General features: G+C 34.7%; 2 protein-coding genes across 2 annotated transcripts; both read right to left on the bottom strand.

The window, feature by feature from the left end:
- Nucleotides 1-522: 522 nt before the first annotated feature.
- On the bottom strand, nt 523-1362 carry LOC137640966 (uncharacterized protein PF3D7_1120000-like). Its single transcript, XM_068373424.1, has one exon. The coding sequence runs from the start codon at nt 1360-1362 to the stop codon at nt 523-525; it is 840 nt and encodes a 279-aa protein (XP_068229525.1).
- An 18-nt stretch (nt 1363-1380) lies between these two features.
- LOC137640965 (trichohyalin-like) lies at nt 1381-2514 on the bottom strand. The gene has a single exon (XM_068373423.1). The coding sequence runs from the start codon at nt 2512-2514 to the stop codon at nt 1381-1383; it is 1134 nt and encodes a 377-aa protein (XP_068229524.1).
- Between the last annotated feature and the right edge of the window lie 15689 nt (nt 2515-18203).

Here is an 18203-nt window from a genome sequence, read left to right as displayed (position 1 = left end):
GAATCATAAAAAGACTACACACAGCCGCCATCTTGCTTTTTTGCTCTGCTACCATCTTTTTTGGATTTTTTAGTTTTATAAACTATTTTCTTTTTATATTGTCTATATCTATCTACCTTCATGGAATCTTGTTCATAGAGCACAGCATAATAGAAGAAGTCAGACTTGTTTGTTCTGCATTTGTTCACCTGATAAAGAAACAGTACAGGTGAATCTTTATCAAGGAACAAAGCATACTAGAACAAGTCAGACTTTTTCCATCTACTGAGTCCATCTTATAGAATATCCTTTAGATATCTAGAATAGATTGGGAACAGCCGCCATCTTGTTTTTTTCACTGCTGCTATCTTCTTCTTCTTCTTCTTCTTCTTCTTCTTCTTCTCTTAGAATTTTTAATTTTTTTTTGTTTTTTGTTTTTATATTTTTGGGGGATTTTTTTAGTTTCTATATTTCTTTTGGATTTTTGTTTTTAAATTTTTTTTTTATATTTTCTTTTTTTTTTCTAGTTTTTCCATTCACTTCTTAGTCGTCGCTATTGACTTCCTCTTCCAACCGATTCATCAAATCCGCCAATTCCACAACTACCTTAAGCGTATCACCAATCTGTCCAGTCTTTGCCAAAAGTCTCTGCTTTAGACTTTCTATTTCCTTCTTCAGACTATGCACTTCACTTTCTGTCTCTTTTCTTATTCTTCTTTCCTCTATTAGCTCTTTATCAAGCCTTTTGCTCTCTTCCTCTCTCCTTAGAAGTTCTCTCTTTTGACGTTTCACTATATCATCAATTTCCATTGCCAATATTTCAAGCCAATCTATCTTAATTTCCATCTCCTCTTTTTCGTGCTTAAGAATTTTTGCTTCTTCCGTCACGAGATTTAACCGATTTTCTATTTCTCTATTGATTGTTTTTACCTCCTGCAAATTTTGTATCTGCAGACTTTCCATGTTTTCTTTGAGAATAGCTATTTGTCCCTTTTTTTCTTTTCTGAGTCTCTCCTCTCTCATTAACTCTTCTTTAAGCTTTTCTTTCTCTACTTCATTCCTTAGAAATTCTCTCTTTTGACGTTTCACTATATCATCAATTTCCATTGCCAATATTTCAAGCCGATTTATCTTAATTTCCATCTCCTCTTTTTCGTGCTTAAGAATTATTGCTTCTTCCGTCACGAGATTTAGCCGATTTTCTATTTCTCTTTTGATTGTTTCTACCTCCTGCAAATTTTGTATCTGCAGACTTTCCATGTTTTCTTTGAGAATAGCTAATTGTCCCTCTTTTTCTTTTCTTAGACTCTCCTCCTCCATTAACTCTTCTTTAAGCTTTTCTTTCTCCTCCTCAACTCTTTGTGCTTCAGCATACATTGCCATATTTTGTATCTCTAGAGATTACATGTTTTCTTTGAGAATAGCTATTTGTCCCATTTTTTCTTCTCTCAGATTTTCCTCCTTTATTAACTTTCCCTTAAGGTTTTCTTTCTCTTCTTCAACTATTTTCAGTTCGTTTGCCTTTCTTTCAATCATCATCTCTACTTCTTCAAATAATTTTTCAACATTATCAGCCCTAGTTTTTGCTCTCAATTTATCTTGCCTAAGTTCTTCTGCTTCTTGTTTAGCAATATTTAGCTCTTCTTCTAATACTTTTCTTACTGTCTTCTCTAGTTGCAATTCTGATTTAGTGTCTTTTAACACTTCATCTATTTTGAGTGTTTCTTTTTCCCAATATTCATTTGCAATATCCTTTTCCAGCTTCTCTTCTTTAAGCTGTTGAATTTTACTGTCCTTTATCCTATTTAGTTCCATTTCTTCATTAAGTCTATGTATCATATCTTGCGTTTCCTTCCTTTGTCTCTCTATTTCATCTTTGCTTTCTTCTTCTGTCAGATGACCAATCACATCTCTAAATGTCGCCTCTCTCTTCATTTGGTTTAGCTGATTTTCTAGATTTTTCCTGAGTGAATTCTCTTCCTGCAATTCTTCCTCAGTCAACTTCAACTTTTTTTTAACTATCATTGCTTCCTTCTTCCAATATTCAATTTCCTTATCCTCTTCCAATTTCTGAACTTCATTCTCCCTTAATTTTCTTTCATATTCATTTTCAATTCTTCCGTTATATTCTAGCATTTCGTCTATCATCTCCACTTTTTCTTGCAAATTGTCTTTAGTTTTGTCCATTTCATTTCTTAGTGTTTCAAGTTCCTTACACAAGCGATCGAGTTTTTTGTTGCGATTCGCTTGTTCTTTTTCAAAGTAGCGAATCTGGCTTTCCTTTTCCTTGAGTAGCTTCGCATAGCGATCACGTTCTCCCTCTAGGTGGTTGGACCGTCTTTCGTCTTCAATCAACCGGTTTTGTAACTGTTCGGTTTGCCTCGTCCTCACCCCGATCTCCCCTTCCATTCGGCCAATAGTCGAATCTCTTTCTCTTAATTTCTGCTGAAAATCTTCTATCTCCTTCTTGAAGAGATCCGTTTGGTCTTCTTTTCCTACAAACTTTCCGTCTCCTTTATTTTGATGGTGTTGCATCTCCTTAATATTAATCAGTCGTTTCTATAACGTGCTCTTTTCCATGTTTTCCCTCTCGACCTGTCTTCGTAGCTTGAGGAACAATTCGTAAATATACCATCGGTTGAAGTCCTCCAGCAACCAAGGTTTTGGGAATTCAGTTAGATTAGGATTCTTGACAATATCCGTCAGTATCTCCGCGAATTCGTCGTCATCTTCGTTTCCTGTAAGTTCAGTGGATTTCCGAGCGACTCTGTTGATTTCGCCGATCAGCTCTCCGGAGTTCTCATCTTTTTTTCTTGTGTCAGTAGCTTTTCCAGGTTGAAGCATTTTCAACTTCTCCACTCCATGCTTGTGTCCTGTTGTCTCCTCTTCATCCATGTCCAGGTTAAGTGATCCGTTTTGAAGTGCTTGTTCAACTTCGATTTGAAGTGCTTGTTCCACTTTGTTTTGAAGTGCTTGGTCAACTTCCATTGATCCTGTCTGCTCCGATTCGTGCATTTTGCCAAGTAGAAACAGTGATCCGACGGGCATAAAATTGTATAAATCATTTACAAACAGACGGGAGACTAAAGTTTCCATACTGCAGTCCAAATTGATAACGCATAACATCTGTAAAATAACACACGATACGTAATTGGTTAATGTAGCCATTGTTGTATGATGACTTACAAGTTGTCTGTCGGTGGTTTATTTCTAAAATCTTCGTCTTCAAAGATTCTCTGGCGTCTCCAGGAAAGACTCCGAATCCATTCTCGTAGTCGGTTTCTGAAGACTTTTCTCGTCACGCCAATTCTGCGGGAATGGATTGGGTCTCTCTCTCTCTCTCTCTCTCTCTCTCTCTCTCTCTCTCTCTCTCTCTCTCTCTCTCTCTCTCTCTCTCTCTGTATCCATTGCTTTCATTTCTATCTATAAAAGCGTATTTTATCAACTAATATCATCTCTTGTTTTATCAATGATTCTGTAATTCAGCTTTCAGTCGAAATTGATAATTGAATAAAGTAGGCTAAGCGCGCCTCTATTGCCTTTTCCCGCAGGAAGGATTATCTTCTCCGCCATCAGAAATTCTTTTCGTCTTCAAAACGATTTCTTTGAGAATTCCAGAAACCTTCCACGGAGCTTCAGAAGACAACGCAAATCCCAACAGAGTCACTCCAAATGAAGTAGGCTAAGCGCCCCGCTAGTTCTTTTACCTGCTGGAATGGTTTTCTTCGGCATCAGAAATTCTTTTCGTCTTCAGAACAATTTCTTTGGAAATTCCAAGGTCTTTCCCTTTCTTTACAAGTCTTAGGAATGTGTAATTTAAATTCTAACGTTATATGCACACGTTAAAATATTATATATAAATGTATATATATATATATATATATATATATATATATATATATATATATATATATATATATATATATATATATATATATATATATATATATATATATATATATCATCAGCCATTGTTAGTCGTCAACTGCAGGACAAAGGCCTCAGATTTGTCCTTCTACTCTTCTCTGCATATGGTATTTCTTTTCCAGTTTATACTGGCATATTTTCTTAGCTCGTCAAACCAGCAACTTCTCTTCTTTTCCCTGATTCCCTTGTATATATATATATATATATATATATATATATATATATATATATATATATATATGTGTGTGTGTGTGTGTGTGTGTGTGCGTATAATATATATATATATATATATATATATATATATATATATATATATATATATATATATATATATATATATATATATACATACATATATACATATATATACTGTATATACATCATAGTCCACTGCAGGACAAAGGCCTCAGATATGCTTTTATTCATGCCTGGGGTTTGGCCAGTTTTCTTCATTAAGGTGGCCAGTGTGGATTGGTGATGGTGGGAGATTTTCGTAAGATCACTCGCAGCAAATCTTATGGCAATTGGTGGCCCTAACTAGTACAGCTTTACTGATCATAGCGAAACGCAAACCATTTCACCACATTAAGTTATCCTTACTCAGAAATGGATAAATATATATATATATATATATATATATATATATATATATATATATATATATATATATATATATAAGGTCAAAGGTCAGAGTCACGGTCATGCAAAATGTCCAGTTCACGTAATCAGCCATATTATTATTATTATTATTATTATTATTATTATTATTATTATTATTATTATTATTATTATTATTATTATTATCATTATTATTATTATTATTATTAGCTAAACTACAATCCTAGATGGAAAAGCAGGATACTATAAGCCCAAGGGCTCTAACAGGTCAAAAAAGATCAGTGAGGAAAGAAAAAAGGAAATAAATATACTATATGAGAAGTGATGAACAATTAGAATAAAATATTTTAATAACAGTAACAACATTAAAACAGAGCTTTCATATACAGGATATAAAGAGATTGATGTCAGCCTGTTCAACATATAAACATTCACTGCAAGTTTGAACTTTTGAAGTCCTACCGATTCAACTACCCGATTAGGGAGATCAGTCCACAACTTGGTCACAGCTGGAATAAAACTTCTAGAATACTGTGCATTGTTGAGCTTTATGGTGGAGAAGGCAAGACTATTAGAATTAAATGCATACCTACACTGATAAAAAGTTTGCCGCAAAAAACGGTAAAAATCTTGGAATAATAATAATAATAATAATAATAATAATAATAATAATAATAATAATAATAATAATAATAATAATAATAATAATAATAATAATAATAATAATAATAATAATATAAATGTTGCCAGGCCTTTACCATTTTAAAAACGGATATATTGACGCAAATGAGTGATATTACGGTCACCAACCCGTAGAAGATAATGGTAAAGTATGGTAAAATTACGGTCGTCTGTATTTTACTGAAATACGGCTGAGAACAGTATATTTTTTTACGGAGAATTTCAGATTAAAATCATGGTTTTTAAACAGTGTAGTATTACGAGTAGGGTGGTAATTTAAGATTATCAAACGCGTGGCAATGAAATAAGAAGAATTTCAACAATATCATTCTTATTTGGGTAAAGGAAATTGTCTTTAATATTAATACGTAAGACAACCCTGCGTTTTCCAGAGTAAAAAAAACACCAACGGTGTGAAGTTCATTTTTTGATTGTCAATGATAACCATACGGAATTAGTCAAACCATTGTCCTATAATAATTTTTTTAAATGAGGCAGATTTGCACCGACTCGCAGGGGTGCCCTTTTAGCTCAGAAAAGTTTCCTGTATCTGATTGGTTGGAATGATCATGTCCAACCAACCAGCAAACAGGAAACTTTTCCAAGCTAAAAGGGCCCCCGCCCCCGCCCCCTGCAAGTCGGTGCAAATCTGCCTCACTAAAAAGAATTGACTATAGTTCTTGGTATGGAACTAATATTTTTTTTTTCATTCAACAGGAGGATTTCATTGTTGCACAATTCTTTATATGAACTAGCAACTTGCAGAATTGCGCTTCGTTGCTTCGAAAAATTCGCGAGGCAAATGAGGAAAGGAGGTGAAGAAACGAGAGATATAAAGTGACGGAGTCTGTAAGGGTGGAAATCTCATAAGATAGCGAAGAATTTCGTCTTATTTATGATGCCACTATCATCCTTCTTCTTCGAGGGTACAGCTACCATAGAAGTCTCTCTCTCTTTTTTTTTTTTTTTTTTAAGTAATTGGATTTGTGGAGATTTTTTATGTGTTCTGAGTGGGAACTTAGTCCGGGAAAGTCTCCTTATAACAGTTACATAAAGTTCAACAGGGGAGGATAGGAGCACTTACTCTCGGGGCACAAACACCCTGCTAATACTTTACGGTCACAATTCACTAACCATCACTCTTAAATACAAAAGAGGGAAATTTTACTGTCCAGAGGCCGGAGAACTCCACACGTAGAATATATATGTAATTTATGGCTTACTCTAGCATTGTCTATAGTCATCTCATTCTCAGGCTCTGTTCCGACTCCGTCCCAGCTACCCTAGCGAGATGCTGGACAGGTATTTTACGTTAATGTAATTAGACAAAATCCAACATGGGAGCAGTGATGTAAAGTAGTTTAAAAGTTTAAAGATAAGGATCTTTACCTTTGAAGCAAATATATTAATGCAAAGTTCCTCGCTGTTACCACCTATAGACTTACTTAGGTTTACTCTTTAAATATTCCCAGTTTAAACATTAAACAAATGAGGGAGCAAAAAAATACTAAAGAGGTTTAATTAACCTAATATTGATTTATTCACAAATTTACATTAAAAGAAAATGGACATCTTAACAACACAAAAATGGAATAATAAAAGGAATGCAAATTAAAAGCAATTCAAAATGATAATAATGATGGGTTAGACACGTGGTCTGCAATAATCAAAAATCAAAATTATGTCGGACACGTGGCCCACGTGACCCAGAGACTATGCCAGTCTCAAACCAGAAATTACTATCCAAGAAAAATATATACACACAATCCCACCGCACACAGTCCGAATAGTGTAAATGCCAGGTTCCCTATCAAGTTAAAATTAGTCTAAGCTAAGAAAAAAATGAGGGAATAACTATGGCCATTGATGTAGTACCTGCACTCCTTTGAAGATTAGTCCTATGACCGTGATAGCTGTTGACCTGGTCGCACTTTGCACTTTGCACTCTTGCCTGGCTCACCCCAAAAATCCTCGTTTGTGGTAATTAAGGTTCCCAGGTTCCACTCCTTCACTGTCTCCAGCCGGCAGCCACAGGACTCCTTGGTGAGTCACGATTTGGAAGAGGGGGTGAGCCAGAGGTGCACAGGTTCACTGACCAGACAGGTCAGTAGGCCAGGGCGGCTTCTAGTTGAATGGGCCAAACAATAAGGTCGAGGAGATCACCTGGCTTCACCTTGCCAAACAAGTGACGGTCATGATGCGCGCGGTAATCCAGTGGGGGTGCCATATCGGGACTTCAGGACAGGGCAATATATTGTTGCAAGGAGTGCAGAGGAGGCAGGATTTTGTACCAAATACTTTAGAGAAATCTTGCTGCTCTAAGGGAGTTTATATATTCAATAATTCTACCTATTTTGGCTTGCTAAAAAATAATATTTTAAATGATTAATTAGCAATAGGCTGGTGCGATGGGCATACATCTTAAAATTAACAAACCTTAATTGGTATTGAGAAATAAAAGATGCATTAATTTAGCAGTACTGGAATTTATATAAAAAATGCAGTTTAGTAATTTAATCTCGACCCATGTAGTTTAAGGAAAGAGCCAACATACGCCGGGGTTACTAATAAGGCCCTCTGTTGTGTGTATCTACGCTGTGACGTTACGAGCATGGCGTGCGCCACTGTCAACAAGTTTTAGTTTAGACTAGTTCTCCCTATATTCGTTAAAGAAAACTGAATGTAGGAGAGAACGTTAAGGGGTAGCTATAGTATTAGTAGAAGAGAGTTAAAAATACGATTGAAAGAAGAAGAGTGAAGAAAATTCTTCACAGGATTAACACATGATGATGAATACTCTTAAACCTTTTTTTGAATAATGATTCAATGTAGATTTAATGTTTAATGTCATCAACTCCAATTACATTTTGGTGCAAATTCTAATAAGTCTGATTCTATAAAAGACCATAGAAATCCTTTTCTATAGCAAATATATTAACAAATTATGATGAATATTTTTGTATCAATTTTGAATAATAATTCAAAGTGAATTTAATGTTTAGCATCATCATCTCCATTTACACTTCGGTGCAAATTCTCTTTAAAAATCTAGTGAATCTATAGGAACTTCATAATCTATAGCCGAAAAGATTATCTTTTGAAGAAGTTTTTTAATCCAGATGGGATTAATCTCCTTTTCCTGATTAGTCGAAAAATAAGGCTAAAAAAAAAATAAAAAAAAAAACGTAAAAAGATGCCTAGTGGAAAAGAATGATGGAACAAAAATATTTTGTCATTCGCTCTTGATGAAATTTTAATAATCTATAACATCATTTCAAGTAATTTGCGACCATATTTTGTAAAATTGATTGAAGCGGTCAATGCAGTTGTTTGTACCCTGGTCTCAGGTATTACACTACACTATCGTGTTGATAATTTGATAATTTGTTGTTAACCCCATATTCATCACCATCATCTTTTCCTCCTACGCCTATTGACGCAAAGGGCCTCGGTTAGATTTCACCAGTCGTTTCTATACTTCTTCATTCATCATCATCTACTTCGTGCTTCATAGTCCTCAGCCATGTAAGTCGGGGTTTTCCAACTCTTATAGTGTCTTGCAGGGCCCAGCTGAACGTTTGGTGAACTAATCTCTCTTGGGGAGTACGAAGAGCATGCCCAAACCATCTTCATCTACCCCTCATCACATTTTGGATGAAACTTGATTATTATTATTATTATTATTATTATTATTATTATTATTATTATTATTATTATTATTATTATTATTATTATTATTATTATTAGCTAAGCTACAACCCTAGTTGGAAAAGCAAGATGCTATAAGCCCAAGGGCTCCAACAGGGAAAAATAGCCAAGTAAGGAAAGGAAATAAGGAAATAAATAAACGATATAAGAAGTAATGAAAATCAAAAAAGAATAAAATACTTTAAAAACATTAACAACATTACAACATATCTAATATATAAATTATAAAAGGACTTGTGTAAGCCTGTTCAACATAAAAACATTTGCTGCGAGTTTGAACTTTTGAAGTTCTAGTGATTCTACTACCCGGTTAGGATGATCATTCCACACTTCTAGAACACTGTGTGGTATTGAGCCTCTTGATGGAGAAGGCCTGACTATTAGAATTAATTGCATGTCTATAAGTCAAACCAAAGTGGCGGGTGAGTGAAGCTCTTTTCTCAGTGCATCGTATCTACATGAAAAAAAAGTCGGACATCATACCTTCAAGACCACCCGGTAAAGGCATGAACGACGAATCTAACTTGCGTATTAATTGATTTATCGTGTCAGACTCAAGGTCTATATATACCAGGTCAGCCAACGTGCAGCTTAAGCTGTGAATCACCCATACTGTGACGTCACGCTCCCCTGTCTCACACACGTGGGTAAACAAAACAAAGGACCGTTGCCTTAGTTAGCTACCTATAGAGGTAACGTAAACAATAGGAGACGCTGTGTTCTTTATCATTTTATTCAATCATTCATTCCGTCACTAATAATGCCAAGTAACTGCGCAGTATTTGGCTGTTATAATAGACATGATAAAACTAAAAGCTCAAACATAAAATACCATCGCTTTCCAAAAGAAAAACCATACATAGACCAGTGGATACATGCATGTTGCCGTGCAGACAGAATTAACGTTGTTTATGCTACTGTTTGTTCGATTCATTTTAAACCAGGCGATTACAAAGATGACATGAAGTCCAGGTTACTAGGTATTGAAAGTCCTAGAAATCATCGGCTGCTTAAAGAGGATGCTGTACCTAGTCTTTATATACCAAGTGATAAGTACACTATTTAACTGTTTAATGGGTAAAGCACACATACACGCGTGCACACACACAATATATATATATATATATATATATATATATATATATATATATATATATATATATATATATATATATATATATATATATATATATATATATATACAGTATATATATATATATATATATATATATATATATATATATATATATATATATATATATATATATATATATGTGTGTGTGTGTGTGTGTGTGTGTGTGTGTGTGTGTGTATGTGTGTATGTGTATGAGGGGTTGATATAAATGATTAATATTGCTAGATTAGTTTTTGCAGTGTTGTTTTATGTACAACAGTGAATACATTCAAACTAACAGTTTCTACAGTGATAACCAAATGTTAGTTCAAATGAATTATTAGTCAAATATAATCATGTAGCAGCACAGTGTTTATATTTAGGGTATTGTTTCAGGTACAATGCACTCCGATGTCAGTTCAAGAAGTGAACGAGTTGAAAATAGGAATCGTCAACAAATCGTCAAGGAGCTATTAAGCAGTGCTAACCGTTCTTCCGAAATTGATACTCAGATGGTAACTGCTGATGATATAAATTGGCAAGAAAATGATGAAGTTATGCCAGGGACAAGCTCCTTTTCATCTGGTAGCACAGAAGAGTTTGAACATTTAAAGGGGAAAATGAAGCAGCTTGAAGAAGAAAATTATTACTTGAAGGAAAGAATTGCTTATCTAAATGAAAATGCATTTATTTTTATTGAACGTGAGGTTAGTGTTAGAATCGAAAAAATATTGGGTTCTTTTTTCAGTAAAACTCAGATAAAGTCCATCATTAACAAGAAAAAGGTTTGTGAGTGGAGTAGTGATGACATTGCAAACGCTTTTACTCTTAGAGGTTTAAGTCCTAAGTGTTATAGATATCTGAGGCTCAAAAAGGGTTATCCATTGCCTTGTGAGATCACTCTCAAAGAGAGAGTGAAAGAGTTTTATTGCGAACCGAGGATTCTCGTATCAGTGTTAACACTGCTGAAAGCAAAAGCAGAAACGTTTACCCCTTCAGAAAAAATTTGTGTTTTGTCATTTGATGAGATGAGAATTAAGAAAGAATGGAGCTACGACAAAGGGGCAGATGTCTTGTACAAACCGCATGGAAATGTACAGGTGGCCATGTTGCGAGGTCTTATAGGCAAATGGAAACAGCCAATTTACTATCAGTTCGATCAAGGTGACATGCATAAAATACTATTAGAAATAATATCAAAGGTAGAGGATGCAGGTTATGCCGCGGTAGCAGTAGTGCATGACATGGGTTTTACAAATCTCCGTATGTGGAAACACCTTAACATTGACCCTCTTGAAAATAGGATCTCTTTCAAAAATCCTAAGGCAGAAAGAGAAGTTTTTGTTTTCTCAGATGTTCCACATTTAATTAAATTAGTTAGAAATAATTTTATTGACTCAGGTTTTTTCCTCAAGACTGGAGAGTGTATTTCAGATGATGGCATACGGGAAATGCTTAATAAAACTAAAACTGAATATGGGCTTGCATATAAGATTAATGAAATGCATTTAACTGTAACAGCTCAACAAAGACAGCGCGTTAAATTAGCAGTTCAATTACTGTCTAGATCATGTGCCAACTCATTAAAATATTTAGGGGAAAATGGACTGTTGGAGTGTCAAAATTGGAATCAAACATCTGATTTAATTCTTTTAATAAATGATTGGTTCGACATAATGAATTCTTCCTCCATGTATGGAGAGTTCGGTAAAAGCAATGCTTTTGGTATTGATGTAGAAAAACAAACAGGTACACTGCTCAAGGTAATCGAGGTAATGAATACTATGAGAGTTAAAAATCCTAATACAAAAAGTCTTTTCAAGTTTCAGAAAGGAATAATTTTATCATGTAAATCTACCATTGCTTTGTTTGATATGTTAAAAGGCTCTTATAGTATTGACTACCTACTTACACAAAGACTAAATCAAGATTGCCTTGAACATTTCTTTGGGTGTATAGGGCAAATGGATGGGCACTATGATCATCCTCATGCTGTGAACTTTAAATTTCGGCTAAAAAAAATGTTACTAGGAAAGGAAATTAAAGTATTAAGTGAAAAGTGTAATATCACCACTGTTGAAAAATCTCATGAAGCAACCAAAGACGATGAATCTATCACGAAAGAAAGGGCCTTAGCGTTAGAAATATGCCTAACAACGCAGATATTCAGAAATTTAGATTTTGATTTAGAGAAAGATGCTTTAGACGAGGAAGAAGACCCTTTGAGAGCAAATAAAGAAATAAAGAAAGATATTGGGGGAGTAATCGAGGAAGAAACTCTTAAATACATTGGTGGATATATTGTAAAGAAATTTTGTGAAAAATATCCTGAGTTAGGAAATAAGACTGAAGAAGTGCTAAGGAATGATACTTGGATAGCATGTGTTAATCGGGGGGAATTACATGCACATTCTAGTCAGTTTTTTTCATAGTTGTTAATAATGCGGGAGATTTTTAATGCTGTACACGGGGAAGAACTCATGGAGGGAAAAAATTGTTTTAAAAAGCTTTATTTAGAATTAAAACAGTCTGGTATTGAAGTTCCTGACGATGTTATTGCTTTTTTGTTAAGATATCGGTATATTTTCGAATGCGATATCTTAATAATTTGATAAAGTATAGAAAACCTCAAGGACAACCATGCAGGGAGGCCCTAAGAAAAAAAATGAAAGTTGAAACTTAATAAAATATTTTCCAAAGGTAAACTGTTGTTTTATTTACATTGACTGAGTGATAGATCTACGTTCTTAATGGGTCTCGCCAACACTAAGCCCCCTCAGATGACGTGGGTGCGCAGAAGAGGCTAAAAATCGGTACGCTGTCTGGCTGACCTGGTATATCTGGACCAGGTCTTTTAACCCTGATCTGGACCGTGGTCAGACTGAAACTCGCTTTGTCCAAGCGTAGTAGTTTGACATTTAAATCTTAACCTTTTCACTCCTGATTATTTCTATTTTTTCTTACAAATTAAGTTCTCAATTATCTGGCATTATTTGTAATTACATTCGTAGTATGTACATTTTGTCTCGTTCATGACAAAATATTCTCTCTCTCTCTCTCTCTCTCTCTCTCTCTCTCTCTCTCTCTCTCTCTCTCTCTCTCTCTCTCTCTCTCTCTCTCTCTCTCTCTCTCTCTCTCTTTATATATATATGTATATATATATATATATATATATATATATATATATATATATATATATATATATATATATATATATATATATATGTATATATATATATATATATATATATATATATATATATATGTATATATATATATATATATATATATATATATATATATATATATATATATATATTATATATATATATATATATATATATATATATATATATATATATATATATATATATATATATATATATGTATATATGTATATATGTGTGTGTGTGTGTAAAAGCTTCCTATTTAGAAATACCTAACGTAATGCCATCATTCCAATGCTTTGTAGATTTTCATGTTATACATTTCTATATTTTCTGGACATAATAAGAAAGGGTAGCTAAATAAGTATTTATTATAAAATGAAAATGGGCTCGGTATGTACAGTAAATGTAACGTATGGATATAATTTTCTTTCACTTAGTAAAAGACCTGAGAATATCAACCACGATTTCCCTGGCTGAACGGGAGAGACAAAGCTTCGTAGAAGTTGCCATTGTCGATCGTCTTTCGGAAATTACCAATTAGGAACGAGGTTTATTTGAAAGTACTTTACTTTACTTACTTACTTTGATGGCCGCTTTTCCGGTCCCATACAGCAGGTTAACCCCACTCTCTACAGGACCTCCACTGTCATTTTACCTTGTTCGTTCACAGTATTTATCTTTTCAAGTCACATATTGTTCATTTACTGTTAAATCGTCACTGTCAAAAGACTCATGGAATAAGAAAGTCTTCAGTTTCCTCTTGAAAGCCTTAATGTCTTCAATCATTCGAATGACTCGTGGGAGCTTATTATATAGTCTCGGGGCCGCATATTTAAAGGCTCTAGAGCCCAAAGTGGACATAAATCTAGGTTTCAACAGTTTGAAGCCATCTGTAACTATTCTCGTGTCGACACGATTTGTTAGCTGCGCAATATGTAGCAATTCTCTTTAAGTATTTTGGACACCCGGTTCTGATAACTTGGTGGGATATTGTACATATCTTAAATTCAATTCTTGCTTTAATCGGCAGCCAGTATAAATCGATTAGTATAGGGGTGATCATTTCTCTACGTGGGACACCTTTTATCAGTCTTGCTCCTCTGTCTATTATGTTTTGTATTTTCTGAAGTTGGACTTTTGGTAAAGTGTAATAGATGGAGTGGCAGTAGTCCGGTAATAACACAGTTTAACACAAATTTCTTTACAGAATTTTCATCCAGGTATTTTTTCATAAAGTCAACATTTCTTAGATAATATCAAGTAGTTTTTGCTACATTATTTATTTGGGCATTGGGAGACAATTATTTTGCAGTCAAGAAATACATCTAGATCATGAACTTTACTAAGTTCTAGGTACCTTGTTGCTCTCTCCACAACACTGTGATTGTGGGCACACTACTAGAAGAAGCGTAGAAGGTGCAAAGCACTGTAATCTGCAGAAAATTCATTATCATCAGTTACCTCCTACACAGACAGCACAGTTTGCATTACTTTTACTTCTAACTTCTAGGACCTTCCCGATATACCCGATTTCTATGTTATTATTTCTAAATTTTCTTAATTCGTTACAGTTAAAAATATACTCAGTAGTATCTTCTGCCACCCTACACAACACACAAAGTCTATCCTTATCATTTCTCTTCCTATAATTTTCTTTTAATTCTAGCATATTTAACCTTGTTTTCATAACTATTACTGCCTCATTAATGTTAAGTTCTCCTATGCAGTTTCCTCTGCCATTAATATTCACAAAACCTCAGTTTGCTCATCTCTGCTTTCTTTTCTTCTATTTTTCTTTTAATTTGATGTCACTTTACTTTTTATTTCTTTTTTTTTTGCGTCATTGCATTTTATACTTTCTTACTTCTTCAATCTTAATATCATATTTATTGCATATTTCTATGATACTTTTTCCCCAACATGCCCCATATGGTTCTCTTACTTGATCTTCCACTACCTCCTTAATTAGCCGTTTGTCATCTGATGTTATGACGTTATGAAATAGCATCACCCTCTTTATACTCTATTCTATTTTAGGAAGGCCACATTCCTTTTTCTGCTATTAGCCCCCAAGTATGGGGTGGTAGTAACCTGTACAAAACATTCCTTTCATAATTTTGTACGGTTTAATCTTTAGTTCTTTCATATATTTTTTCTTTAATTACACCTCATGTCTCAGTATTTGCAAACATTGTAGGTACTACTACTGTCTCATAGATCTTTATTCTCACTAGCAATGACAAATCTCCTACTCTGTTACTTGGGTTAACTTTTACTGTATTACAGTTTCTCATTTCGAACAGAAAATATATGTTTTTTTTGTAGTAAATAACGTGATTTGACCGAATTTTACCTTCATTTCAACCACAAACCAACAGAACAACCAATTCGACCAAATTTAAGTAGCCGAACTGGTTGCAGTTATTACGGATGAAATGAAGGTGAAAACCGATTAAATCACGTTATTTTATACAGGAAAACATATATATATATATATATATATATATATATATATATATATATATATATATATATATATATATATATATATATATATATATATATATATATATATATATATATATATATATATATATATATATATATATCCGGTAAAATTTTACTGTATTACAAATTCTCATTTCGAACAGAAAATATGCCTGTAATACAGTGAAATAATACCGTTACTTGTACCATGTATTCTATTTTTGCTTCCCTTTTGCTTATGCTGAGACTATGGTTTCCTTTTTCTACCATTCTCCAAGTATTTATATTCCTTAACTGTTTCTATCCTTCCATTTCTAAACACCCCATTAAACCTTTTAACCTCTTCTTTTTGTATCTAATTACTAAAACCGCAAACTTCTGTGGATTTGTGCTAAACGTTAATTTCTTTAGTTCTTCCAAACTGCGGCATTTAATTTTAGTTGTTCAATTGTCATCCATTCTCTAACACTATCAAGGATTCGGTTTAAAGTTACAGTAGTGAAAAGTGTGTGTCATCCGCAAATAGTTTGAACTTCACACCATGCCTTTGTAACACAGTATTTCCGATAGACAGGTAGTATAGATGCAGAATTAGATTGGGCCCAGTACACTCCCCTGGGGTACCCCTCTGTTAAAGGTTCATATGATGAATAAGAGTTTCCAATATGCACACAGTAATTTCTACCAACCAAGCAGTCTTTTCGGTATTCGAAAGCTTGATCTAGATATTAATCTCTGGTACCGTCGTTCAATTAGTTCGATATGCATGTTGCATAGGATTTTTCACAATTTTGAACATCCTTTACATAAAAATCTTCCCGGACAGTTCCACCCTATTTGTAATACTAGTTATGCAGTTAATTTTAATATTCAGGTTTTCTCCACCATGAGGCTCAATACCACACGGTATTCTAGAAGTTTTATTCCAGCTGTGACAAATTGTCGAATGATCTTCCCAATCGGGTAATTGAATTGGTAGAAATTCGAAACCAGCAGTAAATGTTTTTATGTTGAACAGGCTGACGTAAGTCTTTTTATAGTTTATATATGAAATATCTGTTTTAGTGTTGTTACTGTTTTTTAAACATTTCACTTCAATTGTTCATTATTTCTCACATCGTCTATTTATTTCCACATTTCCTTTCCTCACTGGGCTATTTTTTCTTGTTGGAGCCCTTGGGCTTATAGCATCTTGCTTTTCTAACGAAGGTTATAACTTAGCTAATAATAATAATAATAACAATAATCATCATCATATACCAAAGGCACTTCCCCCAGTTTTGGGGGGTAGCCGACATCAACGAAAAAACAAAACAAAAAGGGGACCTCTACTCTCTACGTTCCTCCAGCCTAACCAGGGACTCAACCGAATTCAGCTGGTACTGCTAGGGCGCCACAGCCCAACCTCCCACATTATCCACCACAGATGGAGCTTCACAATGCTGAATCCCCTTCTGCTGCTACCTCCGCGGTCATCTAAGGCACCGGAGGAAGCAGCAGGGCCTACCGGAACTGCGTCACAATCGCTCGCCATTCATTCCTATTTCTAGCACGCTCTCTTGCCTCTCTCACATCTATCCTCCTATCACCCAGAGCTTTCTTCACACCATCCATCCACCCAAACCTTGGCCTTCCTCTTGTACTTCTCCCATCAACTCTTGCATTCATCACCTTATTTAGCAGACAACCATTTTCCATTCTCTCAACATGGCCAAACCACCTCAACACATTCATATCCACTCTAGCCGCTAACTCATTTCTTACACCCGTTCTCTCCCTCACCACTTCGTTCCTAACCCTATCTACTCGAGATACACCAGCCATACTCCTTAGACACTTCATCTCAAATACATTCAATTTCTGTCTCTCCGTCACTTTCATTCCCCACAAGTCCTATCCATACATCACAGTTGGTACAATCACTTTCTCCTACAGAACTCTCTTTACATTCATGCCCAACCCTCTATTTTTTACTACTCCTTTAACTGCCCCCAACATTTTCCATCCTTCATTCACTTTCTGACGCACATCTGCTTCCACTCCACCATTTGCTGCAACAACAGACCCCAAGTACTTAAACTGATCCACCTCCTCAAGTAACTCTCCATTCAACATGACATTCAACCTTGCACCACCTTCCCTTCTCGTACATTTCATAACCTTACTCTTACCCACATTAACTCTCAACTTCCTTCTCTCACACACCCTTCCAAATTCTGTCACTAGTCGGTCAAGCTTCTCTTCTGTGTCTGCTACCAGTACAGCATCATCCGCAAACAACAATTGATTTACCTCCTATTCATGGTTATTCTCGTCTACCAGTTTTAATCCTCGTCCAAGCACTCGAGCATTCACCTCTCTTACCACTCCATCAACATACAAGTTAAACAACCACGGCGACATCACACATCCCTGTCTCAGCCCCACTCTCACCGGAAACCAATCACTCACTTCATTTCCTATTCTAACATATGCTTTACTACCTTTGTAGAAACTTTTCACTGCTTGCAACAACCTTC

This window comes from Palaemon carinicauda, chromosome 5 (assembly GCF_036898095.1).
Source record: "Palaemon carinicauda isolate YSFRI2023 chromosome 5, ASM3689809v2, whole genome shotgun sequence".
Lineage (NCBI taxonomy): Eukaryota > Metazoa > Arthropoda > Malacostraca > Decapoda > Palaemonidae > Palaemon > Palaemon carinicauda.
The sequence above is the reverse complement of the archived record's forward strand: the minus strand, read 5'-3'. Positions and strand labels throughout refer to the sequence as shown.